This window comes from Pleurodeles waltl, chromosome 12 (genome assembly GCF_031143425.1).
Source record: "Pleurodeles waltl isolate 20211129_DDA chromosome 12, aPleWal1.hap1.20221129, whole genome shotgun sequence".
NCBI lineage: Eukaryota > Metazoa > Chordata > Amphibia > Caudata > Salamandridae > Pleurodeles > Pleurodeles waltl.
Window position 1 is genome coordinate 603,455,001 of NC_090451.1, and position 19,325 is coordinate 603,474,325.

The 19,325-nt window shown below is 44.4% G+C and overlaps 1 protein-coding gene across 1 annotated transcript in view; it reads left to right on the plus strand.

Moving 5' to 3' along the window:
- Window positions 1-15,836, plus strand: part of CRABP2 (cellular retinoic acid binding protein 2) — a 32,331-nt gene extending 16,495 nt beyond the window's left edge. The window contains exons 2-4 of the mRNA XM_069217845.1: window positions 6,901-7,079; window positions 9,991-10,107; window positions 11,445-15,836. Of these exons, the coding sequence (XP_069073946.1) occupies window positions 6,901-7,079; window positions 9,991-10,107; window positions 11,445-11,495 (347 nt within the window). The 3' untranslated portion in view covers window positions 11,496-15,836. The remainder of the gene's footprint in view (window positions 1-6,900; window positions 7,080-9,990; window positions 10,108-11,444) is intronic.
- The last annotated feature ends 3,489 nt before the right edge of the window (window positions 15,837-19,325 follow it).

Sequence of the window (19,325 nt, forward strand, 5' to 3'; positions counted from 1 at the left end):
ACAGAATAAAGGTTTATTCACTTTCGAACACGGTAGTAGAATACATATTACAACATCTGGGGGAGAGAGATTTGCCTGTCCCCTTTTTATTGATAGACACCTTGTTGCAGTATCTGATCAAAGGCGGAAATGTCCTCTCTGCTGGGCTTGGCTTTGTGACCAGTCCTTTCTCTCAACAAAACTGCAGAAGATCCATCATGCTTCCACAAGATGACTATCCCATGTCTTACACGCGAAAGATAAACATTATATGTTTTTTTTGTCCAAGCGCATGTATTCTGCTCCAAACTTTTTGAATAATACAAAATGTATTTATTTCTAGCTGATGACCATGTTTTCAAATGATAGTCCCTACATTTTGAAACAATGAACCACGCAATGGTACCACAGATATAGTTTTTAAAGATTTAAAAATCAGTAATTATGAAAAGTCAGAAAGTGGACAAGTGGTGAAACAGCAGGCCATGCCCCAGTGGGTGTATATTTTGGCTGTATACATTAAATTAATAGGTTGGACACTTATGGAGCTCATTGGGCACCTGGCAAGTTAGACATGTGCATTTTCGTAATAGTGTACATGTCCAATCCCGAAATGAGTATTGGAAAAGGAGCGAAAAAACTGTGAGCAGAACAACACACTCCCCGAAGCAAACTATACATGCCCAATTTTACACACCACACTTTGATGTGCCTGCAGATGCTCCTCGATGCTTGGAGCTGCCGCCCTGCCTGCAGTAGGCGGCAAAGGGGATTCAAGGCTTGAGGATTGTGTGGTGTCTTTCAGTATAGGGTAGGGATTCTGTGAGGGTTTACAGACTCGAGATGAAAAGATGGTACCTGGTAAGTTGAAATGTCATGGACGTGTGCGGTGATGAGCACGAGCATCTGTTGCCTGGTTAGTGTTCTCAGCTCCTATTGGCCGCGCCCATATCTTGCCTGGTGATTCGGTTGAAGTTAGATCTCGCCACAACCGCAGCCAACAGGCAGCCTCCAATTCGATCTCTGTGAGGGTAGTGCTTCCTACGTACAAAAAAACAATGTGCCCAAAAACGGATCGCTGGTACATTTCGATAGCTCGAGGTGGAGAAATGACGAAAAACGATAGCCCAAAAAATCCAAGGTTACCATGCACTAAAGTTACAAACATAAAACGTCAGCCTAAATGAATAAATTAGACCAAAATACGTAAGCGTTTTTTTTCTTACAGTTTTTATATAGAGTGAACGCAGCCCAGGGGCACCTTAAATGAGCACCAGCCTACACATGGTCTGATTTTTTTCTTTTTGGTGGTTGGGGGCAGAGATCGCTGGGGTCGCGCACAGCGCGATTAAGTGATTTGCTCCTAAACGCAGTATATTGAGCCGATGGCGGGACTCGAACCGGGTTCCACCAGCGCCAGCTCTGCCGTTACGTCACACCTCCTCTGCGTGCTTGTTGCACGGGTGGGAACCCACCGGCTGACGTGCATAACGTTAGCTAGTAGCCAATCCTCTGCGGTCCTGCGATCAAAGAAAACTACTGTGTGCACCAGAGAAGGGCACCAAAGCGTTAACAAAGCCCGACTGATCCTGTGACTAGACCTGCCCTCAGGGTAAATACAACCCTTCCATTGCCTTTTGACAGGATACATTAGGAGAAAATAATAATACAATAACTGTCAACCAGGTGAATAGCCACACTGCTTAAACAGGCATGTTTGCTGTAGAGGTAATAAACCTGCCATTGTGATTTTGCTGCTGAATGGCTAACTGCCTCTTTCATCTTGGCAACAAGGATATGGATTAGCCTGGCGCCAAACTCACCTTTTTGTCTGCAGGCCTAAATACAGTTGAATGCACGAGCTATTGTCGTAATTTCTTTAAAATGTACATAGAGTGGGCTTCGACTTCGCTCACAGGAGTATTGCTCTCTCACCTCATGCTATTGGCTGTTTGTGGTCCCACCTCCTATGATGCGCTCGCATCGTCACCAGGCTCCTCCTGTCACAGACAGCCACAAAGTCAGTCTTCTTAATTGGTTCACAGCAATAATCCAACCCCAAAAAATTATTTCACAAGGAAATCCCGTCACAGTGGCCTGCATAATGTTTTTAGGTCCAGCTTGCGGAAAGCATTTGCAGTATGGCCGGCCTCATGTAACAAGCTAGGTAAATAAATAAACTGCACCTGTACATCTATTTATGCAGGCGCATAAGTTGTTCAATTTATTTGAAATGGCCTGGTGTTTTTCTGAATGATGGTCTGATAATAGAAAGTCACCAGGGCCCTGCCTCCTTTTAGCATAGTTGCCTACTTTCCCAGGTGCAGATGTGATTCTTTATTTGAACTCTGGGACTTGTAGTCCCGGTGTTATAATGGAATAATCAAGCGCACAAGTCCCAGAGTTCAAAGAAAACACACGTGCACTGGAAAAGCTCGATAAGGACGGACCTGAGAAACTTGACAGGTGTGTACTAGGTCCATTGGCAGACGATGCATGGTCTAAAACGAACACGTCCAGTTTTGATCCCTCCTTGCACAGTCTTCATAAATGCATACATGTAGGCTTAGTCATTGTGGTGGGTAGGTATAGAATTAAAGCCCGACTACATCTCCTTAACTTGTTATGACGAATGTCAGTGACCCTTTTAGGACAAACGTTAGGCAGAGAAGTGTTGATCGCGGTGTAGAGACTTCGAGGGGTGATAGTGGCCTGGCATATCCTGCTTTGTTCTTAGCCTTAGCACAAGGAATATTTATCAAAGAAATCCATAGTTCACCTCCAAGTGGTTTTATCCTCAAACATCCAGGAGGACCCACAATTGTAGTTACTTCTCCAACCATCTGAGTGGGACTTAATGAAAAAGATCTTCATCAAGAGTTCCATTAATCGGGGCCATCGGGTCAAACTGGTCACTCACATGTCCAGCAAGGAGCAGGATCCGAGGATGAAGAATGCCACTTATGGGGGTGATGGTTCTTGCATCCGAAATAGGGAACATTTTATGACCTACGAAAGAATTACTCTGAATGATCTAGTGGAACGCCACACCTTTCCTTTTCGATACTGGCCTCATAGAGAATGTGTGACAGGACTATACATATATACATGTGTATATTGAGGGACCCTGGGTGAGCCTTCTTCATCCATTGGTCTGTTCAGCTGTCTTTCGCATTTTGCTTCCTCCCTCCATGGTGTACAGCATGTGGTCACGGGTCAGCCCACGACATCCATTGGCTGTTATGCACCATAAGTGACAGCATTTCTGTTGATAACAGCTGCACATCCACCTAAAAATGAAGTGTAACATTGCCAGTGGGTCAATAATTCACTTTGCAAACATTTTTTCTATCTAGTCTGCATCGTTTTTTCCCCATTTTTAAGTCACGTCTGTGTTTTTAAAATGTTACAGTAATTCAAAGCCAGTACTGCATTTTGTTTGGGCCAATGCATATAATATTTTCCTGTGCGGTGCATTAAAACTAAAAGCGGGTAATGTACGTTTCTTAGTAAATCTCATTGCTATGAAACAACTGTACTGTGCTATTAAACAACGGTTACATGTTTTAGGTGTATCATTTTATAGGAACCGTGTTGCTGCCACCTTAAGGTGGCGGCGTGTTTTATTAGTTTTTTTTCCCCCTTTTTTTCTCTTTACTTCAAAAACTTGCAATAAAAAAGTACAAAAAATAGCCATCGCACCATATTGTCAGAGCCAGACCTATTGGCTTTGTTGATGCTTGCATTTGATGGGAATGTCCATTGGAATGAGCCATAGTCACTGGTTGCTTAAATGTAGATTACTCGCCATTCACTCTATGGAGTAGATTGTGCGACTCTTTTATTATAGGATGGTGGGTGATTTTCTGCAAATTCCAGGTTCTTTCTATGTGCAATAACAGGCCGTGGCCTGCAGGCACTACTTGCTGTGGTATAGATGTTAAAGGAAACCCGCATGCTTGTCGAGTATTGTTGTGGCTGCAGCTACCATTGGGAATGTGGAATGTAAGGTTGCTGAGAGACTGAATAATGATAAGAAAGTATTTTTTTGTTTAGGTATCTGTATCCGTGTTTCCCAACCCTTACCCATGATTCACAGGGCTCACTTTGCAGTCATGGGGAGGTACAAGACCTCGGCCGGGGGGAGAGGTGGGTGCTGAGGGCTGGATTATCCAGTAGGCAGTGCCGACACGTCTTGAAACTGGGCAGCAGTCTCTCACATAGGATGTTCAGACGGCAAGCATTTCAGCGTTAAAGCGGTGCTTAATTTGTGCCGCGGCTTCCGGTGGACACCCTCGCTCGTTTTTGAAGACCGGAAGTTATTATTCATTATCAGACTATGAGATCAAGAGAGAGAAAGGCAGAGAAAGGGGAAATAAAGGATAAAACGAAGAAACGAAAAAAGCCTTTCCAAAGCAGAGAGCGTGGATGAAAAGTAACCCGCACGAGTAAAACGAAGAGACGAGTCGAGTGCTGGATGAAAGAGCCATGAGCTGGAATCGAGAACACCCAGCCTTGGTATCTCGAATCCTCGACATTCGACAACGCTGGTACTGCCCACCAGAGCACTCAAATCTTTTTATTTTTCTAGTATTTTTATCTATTTGCAAATTAAGCTCACTATTAAGTGAAAAGTGGGGGCAAGTAGCTATCCACGAGGAAGGGTCTAATAGAATGAGGATGTGTGTGTGTGTGTGGGGGGGGGGGGGGGTGAAAGGGAGTGCTGACGGGGAAGAATCCGCAGGTGAAGGGTGTGCTGCTTGAGCTCAGGTAAGGATGGGGGTAACAATGAATACGAACCGAGATCAAAGGACGGAAAGAGTTTAAGGAGGATGGGGAAGGCGCTGGGCAGATAGATATGCGGTGCTGAGGTGTGCTGCAGGTGCATCAACGCACTGAGCTACCTTATCAGGTCCCACCAACAGAGGCACAAGAGAGTGAAAGGACAGTGTAATCGATACGAGGTCACTCCAGGCTGAGGTCCAGAGCAGCGCTTACCTGCGGTCCCTGAAGAGACGGCACACGGTGGCCAGCCCGCCTGGCTGGTGCCTTCTTAGAAAAGGCATTGGCACAGCTAAAAAGCCACTGGAAACCAGATCGGACTCGTGATTCTGTCGCAGAATAAACCCTTTCATTATGTGTCTGCCTCAGAAGGGATCCCGGAGGGGCGCAAGACTGAGTAACATAAATATAATACTCCGGCACCATTGCTGACATTCCTCTCTGAGGGCCCATACTCCGTCGGAGGTTAGCCATTGGACTGTCCACCCAAGTTAAAGAGGGCGCCGGCAGTGCTTAATTTGTAAATAAAAAGGTGCCGGTGCCCAAAGCCCTCCTTTTAAACACGTGGCTGCTGCAATTAAATGTAGGAACACGAAATACTGAGGCAGCCTAATTCTGAAGCCATCTCGGGCCTCTTCAATCCATATAAAGCCACTCCCTGCCCCTTCAGCTCACTCTTGCAGCTTTCTACTTTCTCCCTTTGTGACGCTTTTTCGTTTTTCCCTTCTTCCGTCTTTCCCATATGTCTTTGACTCGCAGCAAATGCTTGAGACAGAAGAATAAGCCCCGGCCCCCAAAAATAAGTGCCCGTGCTCAGCACCGGAAATAACAAGCACAAATTAAGCACTGGGCAGCGGAGGGCTATTTTATGTGCTGCCCGTCACTGCTGGAGAAAGCCTGGTGGTTAGGGACAGTAAATAAATGACTCCCCACTCCAGGAGTTTGTTTTTGAAAAAAGTAGATCTATGTATATAGCTTTATGAATAGCAGTCCTGTTTGATGGAGCTGTCTGTCAAATGCGTACAACATTGAGAGGAACCACCAAAGCACCAGTTCCTGCCAATGTTAAGAGAAGTCCACAGGCCAGCGACATATTTCTGGACTTGGTGGACGATGTCCATCAGGACAACAGAGCGACTTAGTCCACTGCTCCAATAGACATGTCCTAATTAATATATATATATATATATATATATATATATATATATATATATATATATATAAGCTCTTGACGCTAATGTGTGCGGAGGTACATGCAGATGCAAACAGAAACAAAAGAGGTGACTGAGATGGAAGGACCACACCTGGGCAGAGTGGAATTGCTGAGTGGTCACATGCAGTTCCATGGCTAAGTGGGGTTCCTCTAATTGTATGCTTGGCCTCTAACATCAGATTTGCTCCTCCACACCAACTCCACCAGAAGACACAGGCCCTGATTCTAACCCCGGCGGTGTTCGACCGCCGGGGCGAGGGTCGGCGGGAGCACCGCCGACAGACCGGCGGTGCCCCGCAGGGCATTCTGACCGCGGCGCTTTGGCCGCGGTCAGAAAGGGTAAACCGGCGGTCTCCCGCCGGTTTACCGCTGCCCTCAGAATCCCCCATGGCGGCGCAGCTTGCTGCGCCGCCATGGGGGATTCTGACCCCCCCTACCGCCATCCTGTTCATGGCGGGAAAGCCGCCATGAACAGGATGGCGGTAGGGGGGGGTCGCGGGGCCCCTGGGGGCCCCTGCCGTGCCCATGCCAATGGCATGGGCACGGCAGGGGCCCCCGTAAGAGGGCCCCGCAAGGTATTTCAGTGTCTGCCTTGCAGACACTGAAATACGCGACGGGTGCTACTGCACCCGTCGCACCTTCCCACTCCGCCGGCTCGATTACGAGCCGGCATCCTCGTGGGAAGGGAGTTTTTCCCTGGGCTGGCGGGCGGTCTTTTGGAGACCGCCCGCCAGCCCAGGGAAAAACTCATAATACCCTCCGCGGTCTTCTGACCGCGGAGCGGTATTATGGGGGCGGAATTCTGGCAGGCGGCGGAATTAGAATCACCCCCACAGTATTGGAATCCTAATATAAAAAATGGGTCTCATTATATCCTTCATATTTCCATTCCTAATTCTAATATCCATGTCTCTAATCAATTCCAGGCGTCAACGTCATGCTGCGGAAAATTGCTGTGGCTGCAGCCTCGAAACCATCAGTGGAGATCAAGCAGGACTGCGAAACCTTCTACATCAAAACCTCCACCACGGTCCGTACCACCGAGATCAACTTCAAAGTTGGGGAGGAGTTTGAAGAACAAACTGTTGATGGACGACCTTGCAAGGTGAACCATTCATAATCAATCTCTGCCTTAAACTCCCCAACACAGCCATACTTTGACCTCTTCCTTTCTGACCAATGCTTTGCATATAGATTATATTAGAAAAGTAGTAATTTGTCACATAGTATTAACCTGCTGACAATTCCTTGGGTGGTCTAAAATATGAATTTATCGAGAAAACATAATTCACAAATCTTCACATACTAGGAAGCCTCAACATTAAACACTGGGTCAGGGAGTCTCTAGTTTAGTGATAATAGTTCTAAAAGGTGATGTCCCACTGAAAACTTAAGAAATACAGATTCCTGTCTCTCTTCATGTGACCTTTCAGGACCCTTTGTTTGTTTGGGTTCTAGAGGGGATTCTTACATTTAACCCTGCCAGCATGTGTACCCACTTGTACTGTTGTAGGCACCCCCATCCAGTCTCTTCCTTTGGTGTATTGGTTAGCCCCCAGGTAGTTGTATTTCAGAATATGGCATAGAGAAATATTGTCCTGATTTAAATATTGTGTCATAAATATCATATCTAAAATTTTGTCTGGAAGGGTTCTGTTATTGACTCTAGCTAGATGATACTTTTATAAACGATATTTAGGACACATTTTATATCAGATGAAATTCTAACAATGGCATTCGAAGGCGGCACGATCTGCCCTATTGGCCTCTAGAGACACCAATGCTTTGGTGCTTCTGAACTAGGTTGCCTATAGGAAAACAAACTAAAAATAAAAAAGGGACAACTGTTTTACTCCTGTGGGTGGAGGACAAGACTCATTGGTTAGGACTGGGAGGAGGAGGACCCCATGTTCACCACATGTGGTGAAAATGCATATTACTAGTGAAAGGATCGTGGAGCCCTGGGCCAATGAACGTTCGCTGCAGTGAGCAGGGTGGGACTGAGAGGCAGGGACACAGGGGTGAAACACACATATCATCACTTATTAATAGCGAGTGCCAGGGCCGCAGGGTACAGTACGTCACCCTCAGAGTGCAGAACAAAGGGGCCCACTGTTGTAGCATTAGGGTGAACTCTCAAGCACCCTGGGCCAAGGCAGAACACTGGATCAGGGAGTCTCCGGATCCACATCCGGGACAGAACAGAGACGGAGTGTTTAATAATGTATTTATTTTTTACATGTATTTATTTATATTTATTTTTCATTTATCCGCATGGTTTTATAAGAAGTAGGTAAGGTCTCGTGGGCGTCCTAACAATGTAAGCCATAGTGTAATGCAAAAAACGATTTTGTACATCATCAGGGCATCTGCATGTAAGGTACTGCAAAGAGGAATATTGTGCGAGAGTTGAGTATAGTAGCAGACGTTCCGATGCATAGGTTTGTACAATATAGATAGCAATCCGCTACAATGAGCGTCACGTAACATATCACATTATTTGGTGCAAGCATGGTCGACAGTTTGAATTTCCACACAGGGCAGAAAGTAAAGGTTATATTTGCCTTTTGTATTGTCTTAATTGACTGCAAAAATACATATGTCTCATGTAAAACAGGGTTAGGCAATCAACGTACCTGGAGGGAATCTTGTCCATTGTTAGGAGCGCCAGGTACAGTTCGAATGGACCTTCAGGGATGAACTGGAAATATGAAACCAGCAAATAAAGCCTTTGTTTTGTGGGACTCCCTTAAGTAAGAAAGTTATGTGATCTCCCTGGAAGATGTTGTTTTGGGACTCGAACCACACATCATAGGATGAGAGGGAAAGAGGTCTGAACATTTTTATAAAGAAACGTTTAAATTCCTAGACACCCCAAACAATAACAACTTTGTTCTGCAGAGGTTTATCCTAAAGTAGAGGTCATGACGTAAATGGAAAGGCTCAGGAGTAGCTTTGTAGCATAATAACCTATGTCTGAGGGCTATACTGGTTATTAAAAGCCCTCACCCCAAGTTATAGTCCTTAGCCACGGGTGAAACCCTATAGTGGAGGAGAGGGCCTTTAACAACCACAGCAGCCTGAGGCAGAAGAGCTATAAGGCTTTTAGAACATTTTACCCACTGGTGGTTGAATATTGTAAATTAAAACAGGGAGAAAATGAGAGAGAGATATTGGAAAGTTCGAGCAGAAGGTCTAAATGAGTCAGTATTGACTCTTGAGTCACTTCGATTTGTTCGATGGGGCTTTCAGCATTCTAATGATCGGATATAGCATTAGAGCCGACTGCTGAGGCCAATACCCTTATTAAAGGCCCTTTCCCCGAATTACAGACTGGGTGACATCTGAGGCCCTAATACGAGTGATAACAACGTTATTACTGGCACAGTCCAAGGCAGAGGGGTCATATTTCCATTAGAACATTCTATCAACTGAGGATAGAATATTCTACATTAAACATGAAGAAAAAGAAAGACAAGCAATGGAATGTAAGTTCCGAAAGCCTAAACCTGCCAAAGAGGAATAGGCATGAAACAGTAGTACTTATTTGCTTGTGTTCTGATCGGTAGGGCAGAAGCCAGAAGTTGTCATTGTACAAGGGAAATTAATTTATCATTGCTGCTTGTATGCCCTGGTTCTTGAATCTTCCCTGCTGGGTGTTTTCTTCCTGTTGAAATAGGTGCTCGTGTCCTTTCTGCTTAAGCCAGAAGACCGCCAGGAGACCGTTCCACCCTCTCCCGCCTCCCTCTTCGCTTGTCCTATCATGTGACAGATGAGGCTGGGAAGTGACAGCTCAAGTGTTTAGAAGTTGGAACAAATTGGCGGCGCATAGTTCCCCAGGGAAGGCCCTCCTCAGGAGGCGTCTGCCTCCCGCCACGACGCCATGATGGACGGCCTCTCTTGCGGAGGTGTTGGATATCCTGCCGGGGAGGGGGGCGTTTGTTATTTAAATGCCTCTCCTTTTATGTTGCTGTTGTATTGTTTTCCTTCGCTCACGTTTTGTTCTTTTTTTTCAGAGCTTGGCCAAATGGGAGAGTGAGAACAAGATGGTGTGTGAACAGCGGCTGCTGAAGGGGGAGGGCCCCAAAACCTCCTGGTCCAGGGAGATGACCAACGACGGGGAGCTAATCCTGGTAGGGGAGAGCCGCAGCACAATGTGTGAACTCTTGACTGCCCCCTCGCCCCATCGTTTATTGTTATTACAATCCTACATGGGGCTATACCGAAATGGCCATTTTGTGTGACAGGCTTATTCCCCCAAAGAGGCACTATGGTATGGGCGAGGCACAGCCAGTCACTTGTCAGGCACGCCTGACGCAACCGACTGTCAGGTAGGACTGAACTGTGATTGAATGACACTGGACAGCCTGTCAATCGCTCAAAGTGAAATATATCGATTTCCAGACGGTGCATTAGTGCCTCATGTGTGATTGGCTGCCACCACCACTCCCAGACCTCCAGAGGCACTGCCATGTCAGGAACTTTCACAATTTCTTTGAAAGCCTGCCTTCAGTTGCTCTCATGTTTTTCACATTACAACTAGAATCCCAAACCCATCCCGTCAGTCTCGGTGTATTAGTTGCATTTACAATGTCCCGTGGCGTTTATTGTGTCAAATATGTTTTCATATGTACCCGCCCTGAAGGAGCTTTCTAAATGGAATGTTAAATCAGGAAGCCGATTTGACCCGCCTCCCCCCCCCCCCCAGCATTTATTAAAAGATTTGTGTACGACTTGTTCTAGAGAAGAGGTCTTATCATTAAACACCACAAAAGAGAGACTGGAGACGTGTGATGCGTGATGTGCTCCATGAGCCTTATAAGATTCCAAATCATCAATCACTTTTCCCTGCATGGGTTCTCCGCCTCTTTTTTCCACCCTTATTACAGAGGCCTCCCATATCCCCTCTTAACAGATATTCCTTCCCCCTTTCAGCCCCCACCATCCCTTGACACTCCCCTAGTTTCCTACCACTCTCTCCTCTCTACTTCTACTCTTCAAGCTTTACCTTCAACTTCTACACATTTCCCCTCCTCTCATCCCCTTCCCATGTCCTCCACGTTCTACCCCTTATCCTTGGTTAATGGTCCTGCCAGGCTTGCTCTTCTTCCTTGTTTACTTTTCCCCTACTTCTGTGTGCCCTACCCTCTCCTAACCTGTTCCCTTTGTCCCCTCTTATTCCTTGGTCTGTTTTATTCCTTATCCTTCATTCTTCTCTCTCTTGTTTGTACCCTCCTATTCCCCATCTTTTCATCCTTGTCCACTCCTTCCCCTTTCCTTAGTCTGCCCCATCCTCTCTCATCCTCTCTCCTTTACATGACACCCCCTTCCTTATCCCACTACATGAAACCTTAAAGTTAAGACTATAATTTACAGGCGGTGCAAGTTACAAAAGTAGTAGTGAATACTAAGTTAAAATTAAGGTAATAAGATCATTGTTATTACTTCTGTCATTTTCTTCTGTTTCTAGACCATGACAGCGGACAACGTTGTTTGCACGCGGATCTATGTGCGAGAGTGATGATGCAAGGAAACTCACTGAAACCAGCATACCCCTCCAGCTCTCTCCTCAGTCCTGCCAGTCGTAGTGCGCCCATGAACATTAAGACACCGCTATCGCCAGAAGAAGCATACAATATCCTGTTTATCGCTTGAAAGATTTGTCCACTCGACCCAACTTGACCGTGGAACTCTGAACATCCTTTTCCAGAGCTGTTGCCCACACGGTGCCATTAAGAGGTGACTGCAGTGGATATACTTAATACTGCTTAGATGCCCACTCCGCCTCAATGATCTTATCTTTGGAGCCTTTGAAGAGACCTTCTAGCATCTAGGGAATAGTAGAATATTTGTGCCAGGCTTTGCCTTAGTGACTGACTCGCCCATATTCATCATGATCTGGTTTGTCGGAAATTTCCTGATTCTACATTGAGCCAGTCCAATTGTGTCCAAATGTTTGCATGTGAGATCCAAAACCCTGAGATGTCTTCTGGTAGAGCTTTATATCCATCATAACCCCAACCAGCCCACATGTCCGTAGCCAGCTAGTCCTTTGGCTGTTGAACCTACCTTGAGAAGGCTGAGTCCGATTCAGCATTATTCTGGGCTCCCTCGCTCATTTTAAAAGAATGGATCTGATTTGCTAAATGCCGGTTGATATCATGACCGAAACACCACCTTTGGACAAGGCAATCATTTCAATACATTTCTCGATGCACTTTCATCCTTACTGCGTAAAGTACTACCCCAGCAGCAAGTTGCACCCTTGTCAGTCTCATTAGACAGTCCAAGAGGTGAATTGTCTGAGAAAATATTTGCATCCTCTGGCTGGAATCATCTCATTGTATCTGCAATTACTGGTCAGAAAGGTGAGGGGGGTTTCTTCAGGCACACTGCAGTGTGTTAATCAGTGAAGAGGGGGTACTGCTTTCCAATATTGACAATTCAGTAATCTTAAATTTCCACTGCACTAAAATTATTTCTTTTAACCTCCCCCCAGTGACTGTACTTCTGACTGCACTCAGTGAACAAAGACATTGTGCGTTCAGCAGCTGCGAATAAATTAAGTATTAATAGGACTGTGTGCAGTTAGTTAGGAGCACTACAAACAAGCCAGGAGAATCTCTAAAACATAAAATGGCACTCAGGCCTTGTTAAAATAGCTGTGACAGTTCATAACACTTTAGCTCACCTTCTAATAAAACTGTAACAAAAAAAAACACCGCTTGATGCCCATGTTTGCTTCAAAACTTACATTGTTGTCTCTGAACTTTTCACAGATGCCCTCTTTTTTCTGGAAAAGTTGTCTCGTGTGTCACAATGACATTTACACTCGGAAGTTGTCATTTTTATTCAAAGGGCCACACATTCCTTCTTATGATAGAGGATCGGAGGGGCAAGAATGGTGTTGTTATGTCTAAGGCAGCTAAGCCATGAAGTCATAAGACAAAAACTTAGGCCCATATTTATACTTTTTAGCGCCGCATTTGCGTAATTTTTTGCCGCAAAAGTGGCGCAAACTTACAAAATACATTATAATTGTATTTTGCAAGTTTGCACTGCTTTTGCGTCAAAAAATGACGCAAATGCGGCGCTAAAAAAGTATAAATATGGGCCCAAGAGTCACTGATCTTTCAGTAAGCGTCTGCCTACTGACACACATTTGCTGTAGGCAAAATAATTTACATTTAAATAAAATAAAAAAAAATCACCAATAATGCAAACATACTCAACACCTTAGAGTAGTTCTCTATCCCTGAGTGATTAACCGTTACTCAGTTATTGGGCATGGAGTCCTTTCCCCACTTACCTCAGGCTGGCCACTTCCATTCGCCTAATAAATGGAGACAAATCATTGTGTCATTTTTCATCTGATAAGTCAGGAGACAATTCTTCAGTTTCTGAAAGAGGAATCTATCTAATTTCACGGATTCGAAATAGGAGGCCTGGTGGGTCCATGGACTGATGCATCCACTGCAGTGATGTGTCTTGGACACTGGTTCCCACTCTCACTTTCACCTTCTCAAGGTTGATAAAATGAACACCCATAGGTAAGACTAAAGATGTATTATCTGTCCATACCTCAATTAGACTACTCTGGGTGGACATGTGCTTTACATAACGTACTTTGCCCACTGAAAGGAAAGTCATTGCTGGACTTCATTGTTTCATCAGGTTCCTGTGTTATTGCAGATGCTGTATGAACAGTGACGTTCAGCCTGTAGTGCATAATTACAATAATTACATTGCTGTGCTTTTAAGTATACCTTGGCAGCACCCTTCCTTGCCTCATTAAAACCACAAATTTCAGAATTTGATTCCAATCACGGAAATGCTTTATGTAAAAAAATGTTTACCATGCCACGCTCCTCGGATTACGTAGGAATGTGATGCCATCAGTGTTTTTCTGTTTTGTTGTGGGTGCCCAGCAAAATCCCACTGGATCAAAAATCTAGACATACTGGCACATGCAACATTTGCATCAAAAGATCATAGAACCTTGCTTCTGTGAAGTAATACAACACACATCATTAAGAAAGTGTTGATGCAGGCGTAGTTCTAAAAATGAGAATTGGTAGCAATGCTCTCTATTCTAGACGTTTGTAATGACAACATTTGATTAGTTTCAATAGGATTTGGAGGTGCTCAGTGGCGATCCAAGATGGATACATTCATACCACATTTCCTGCATAACCACTAAATATGTTAATAATTACAATTTAGACTGATAATTTCAAATTTGTTTTTATATAGATATCCTAAAAAAATCTAGCATAGATCCAACCCTCGTGGACTGCTTGGATAAAGCTTATTTTGACACTTATGAGCTAATGTAGACCCTACCGGTGGTGCAAAACGTGTGCAGGCAGTATTTTCACCAATGTTTGCACTATAGTCAATTATAAGTCAAGTGCAAAAAGTTATGGAGGATATAAATCAGTGGTTCCCAACTTTTTGACTCCTGTGGACCTCCACTTTATAATTACTGGAACTTGGGGGCTCCCACAGAATCATTATTGGAAATAGGGGACCCCCCCATTGAGTCATTACTGAAAGCTGGGGACCTAATATGTTAATATTATTTAATTTTCTAAGCAGTTGCGGACCCCTTGAGGAGGCTTCGCTGACCTCCAGGGATCCCCGGACCACAGGTTGGGAACCACTGGTCTAAAAAATAACATCAATATTACTAATGTACTTCTAGAGCTGTACTTGGCTCCTGAGGTGCCTTGGAATCACTGACAGGCAACTGATGTTGATTGTTACCCTAAAGCGCATAAGTGCCTGAATACATATTTGCCTCAAAAAGAACGTAAAAAGCTCAGTTGACCTACCAGGAGTTGAACTGGTGATGATGAGGTCAAACACAGATCCCTGACATGGATGTATGCATCCACTAAGCCACGAGACCACAGTAGCAGGTCAACTGCATACTAAGAAAAACAGGCTGCTGGATTCCTTACATAGCACTTCCTCTACATTCTGAGGTTTTCTGTTCCATAGACCTGTAAATCAGATGCCCAGTGCAGGCTCCCTATCCAGGATACAAGAGAATCCCCATGTCAGCGATTGATAGCTCTCAGAGCCAGTGACGTCGGTGCTTCAATGTACAAATTGCAGCCCACGACGAGATTACCATTGGAAACTATTGTATCGGGTTCTTGTTTTGTATGGTCACAGTGCGAAACTCTTCATATTTGGATGGAAATGGAGCACTGGCCACTGCTATAGATGATCATTTAAACATATGTTTAAACCAAAATCAACTTGGAAGTCTGCATGCAGACTTAGCCTACATTTCATAACCTCTACCAGATGCCTTGTTGACATATACAGAATAATTCCAGATGCTAGCAGATGTTTATGGCGCTCAGGCCAGGAAGGCAGAAGGCTCCCTCCTTCTGACATAATGGACTCCACTCAGGAGAGCTCTCTAACCATGCTTGCTATGCTGTAAGTGCTCGCACAAAATAGATGTAAATTCTGAAATACTGAACCTCTTCTCCCGTTTCCCTGCACTTCACCAAATCCCCTTTCTGTGGAAAGCAGAGCAAGAAAAACACACCAAACCTGGCGTGACTGGCGGTAGCATTGCATATTTTATATACAATATTTTTTTCACATTTGTTTAGAAAAGTTGTCAAGCTTGTCATGTAGTTTTTGCATTCCTACTTCCCATAGGCCCTTCCATTCTGTTCTCTCCCTGTAGTTTATACGTCTCGGAGTATTTATTTGTTAATATTTTTTATAAAAAAAGGGGGGAAATGATCTGTTTTGTGATATCCAGCTGCCGATATTACATAGAAAAGACATTTGTTTGTTTTGTAATATTCTTCTTGTAATAAACGTCATATACGCCTTCCTCTCGGCTATGCGTCCTGCCTTCTGTTCTTCTTTACCAGTGTAATCTCGAGGATTTTCGGGGGCCCTGGGCAAGACATGATGTTCGGAACAGTATTGCATTTTATTGCCTAGATTTTGCTAATTCAAGCCTCATGATGCCAAACAATATTGAATAATAGATACATTAAAGGTTGAGATGGAGAAATGGTCATCGGTGAGATAGAGAAACAGTTCATTTTCCTGGGGGGCCTTGGAAGGTGGAGTACCTGGGCAATTGCCCACTTGGCCTGTGCCTTAGAACACCCCTGTTCTTTACAGCGAGTTATGTCCTGAAATCCACATGGCTTTTAGGCAAATGGGCAGAATTGTAGCATGCCTTTCACTTATCCCAAGACTTGAATGTTCCGTCTTATGAAATTGAGAAAAATGTTTCATGATTCGCTTCACTATACAGCTTGATAAAGGAACTCGGGTTCAAGGAATTGAAGTCATGTGAAGGTCCACTGTAAACATGTTTGAATAATGGTTGCTTAAAACTAAGCAAATGCTTTGTAATATCCTAATATTGGTATTTGATTATTTTTTCGTTAAAACACTTCAAAGAATGTGTCTCCAACCCCAGGTTATGGAAACATTTCATGGACATGAAACTTTAAGGTGTCCCTTCTTGCACTTAAACAATCATTCATGGCGTTTTGCTCTTTCTATGTGCACTGCAGAATGTAGCACACATAGAAAAAGCAAAACCAAGAAGAAATAAAAGTATTTCTCCACGTTGCGCCATGCTAATGTCACCCCTAGTAGGGTTTTGGCGCTGCCACAGATTTACAAATTCTTGTAACTCTGGGGCAGCATCAAAAGCAATGGGTGTAGTGGTGTACCGCCCACAGCAACACCCAATGCACGACCCTGTGCTACAGAAAACTGCATTGGAGGGGCCCATATTTACAAGGCAGCATTAAGCCACAAAAAGTGGCTTAGTGCCGCCATGTAAATATGGCGCAGTGCACAGCGCCACTGGAGCGTCACAAAAAGTGGCATTCCAAAGGCGCTAAATATGACTAAAGCGGTCCCCACCATCTACTTCAAATGGGATAATTTACGCATCGTTTATTTTTTAGACCGATACTACTTTCACTCTTTTAGGGCCAGATGTAGCAAAGCTTTAGCGAGTCGCAAACGGCGAAAATCGCCGTTTGCGAGTCGCTAAAGCCACTTTGCTATGTAGAAATGCATTTTGCGAGTCGGAACCGACTCGCAAAATGCATTTCCAACTCGCAAATAGGAAGGGGTGTTCCCTTCCTATTTGCGACTCGCAATGGTATGCATTTTCATTTGCGACCGCGATTGCGGTCGCAAATGAAAGCACAGTTACCATCCACTTGAAGTGGATGGTAACCCAGGCGCAAACGGGAAGGGGTCCCCGTGGGACCCCTTCCCCTTTGTGTCTGGCAAAAAAAATACTTTTTCAGGACAGGCAGTGGTCCAATGGACCACTACCTGCCCTGAAAAATACCGAAACTAAAGGTTTCGCTTTTTTTTTCAAAGTGCAGCTCGTTTTCCTTTAAGGAAAACGGGTTGCACTTTAAAAAAAAAAACAGCTTTATTTAAAAGCAGTCACGGACATGGTGGTCTGCTGTTCCCAGCAGGCCACCATCCCCGTGAGTGCCCTGAATCGCTATGGGGTTGCAAATTGCGACCCACCTCATTAATATTAATGAGGTGGGTCTTTGCGACCCCATAGCGACTCGCAGAAGGTGTCTGAGACACCTTTCTGCATTCCAAATTGCGAGTTGCAATTTGCGAGTCGCTGGCAATTTGGAACCTTGCTACATCTGGCCCTTAGTCCTTTAGTGCCATTGCTGTTTTTACATAGTGAAGGATTGATCTAGGAGAGAGGGTGCTCTTTGGGTGGAGTAAGTCTCATGACCATTAGAGGATCGATGTGTCTAGTTGGTCTTGTTCTGTTGATCTCATTCTTATGTGTTGCCTTGGCTTCGAACTTCTGCTTGATATGAACTATCCCACAGAGCTCGCACATGACATCTTAACACTCAGTGGTCTGTTTACTACATTGTCAATAAACGCAGTGCGACAGACAAAAATGCTGCACTGCGTGAGAAGGAGAGAGCAGGACAGCGCCATGTCTACAGAAAAATGGCACTTTCCTCCTCTCTCCCTAGCTCAGTGCTTAATTTGCGGCACTTATTTCTGAGGGCTAGGGCTTATTTTTCTGCCTCAAGCATTTGCTGCGAGCAAAAGACACACCTGGGTTAAACGGACGAAGAGAAACACAAAAAAAAGAGTCACAAGGGGAGAAAGCAGAAAGGTGCAAGAGTGAGCAGAAGGGGCAGGGAGTGGCTTAATATGGGTTAAAGAGGAGCAAGATGGTTTCAGGATTACGCTGCCCCAGTATTCGTGTTCACACATTTAATTGAAGTAGCCGCGTGTTTAAGAGGAGGGTTTTGGGCACCAGCACATTTTTATTGAGAAATTAAGCACTGCGCCCGCGCCAGTGCACACACACACTTTTGCACCATTAGGCAAGGGTGTCTGTGTTAACCTCGCATAGGTTTTGGACTGGGAGGGTGTCCTCCAAGTACTAAATACTAGCTTAGACTAGCTTTAAAACTTTTCATACTTCAGATTTGTACTGCAGAGTGCCACACACGTGAAGAAGGAATAGTTAGGAAAAATAAAAGCATTTCTCCTTGATACAGACTGATTCAAAAGGGTGTTATTTTGAGAAGCAAAATTCTGTTTACACTTTTTAGTAGATTGTGTTTTGTGCCAAAACCTATGGGCCACCCATGGAACACCACTTTGGAGCTAAGTGATATAGAGCAGCCCTAGGCACTGATTTGCGCTACTTTCAAGTAAAATTCCAGCGCAAAAAAGAAAATTGAAAAAAAAAGATTTTGCATTGCTATGCATCACCTTTGTGATGCAAGCATGGCACACAATCTTAGTAGATATACCCCTCACTCTTTGCAGGTATGCAGATGTGAGGAATATGTTTGGCGCCAATTTAATTGTTGTTTGAATGTTGTATGTGTGTCCCCATATTCACTAGATCATATTCTCACAGATGTTTTGTGTTTGCATTAGGTATTTGTGCCGTTCTCGTCTTATTTTGGGTGGAAGTGGTACTGATAGTCGTGATTTGCTGTGGTGTGTTTTGAAAGCATGCAGTGAGATTTGGGTCTTGTGATTTGGTGGATTGGTGCACTATTGACCAAAGCAATGATAATGTATTAGGTGGTGCGGCATTATGTTGAGGGAACATGTGGTGTCTTGTAGAGATTTGGTGGGGGAGTCACAATGTGGACTTTTGTTTATAGGATGGTGTGGTGGGGTAGTGTTACGTGCAGTGTGAGTCAGCAAAGAGAGGTTCGATGAAGTAATGAGTGCTATATTAGGCAATTGTGTTGTATCTGGGATTACAAAGATATGTGATACGGTTAGGTCTACTGGATACGCTGTAATAAAATATGGCACTGTGTTTTGC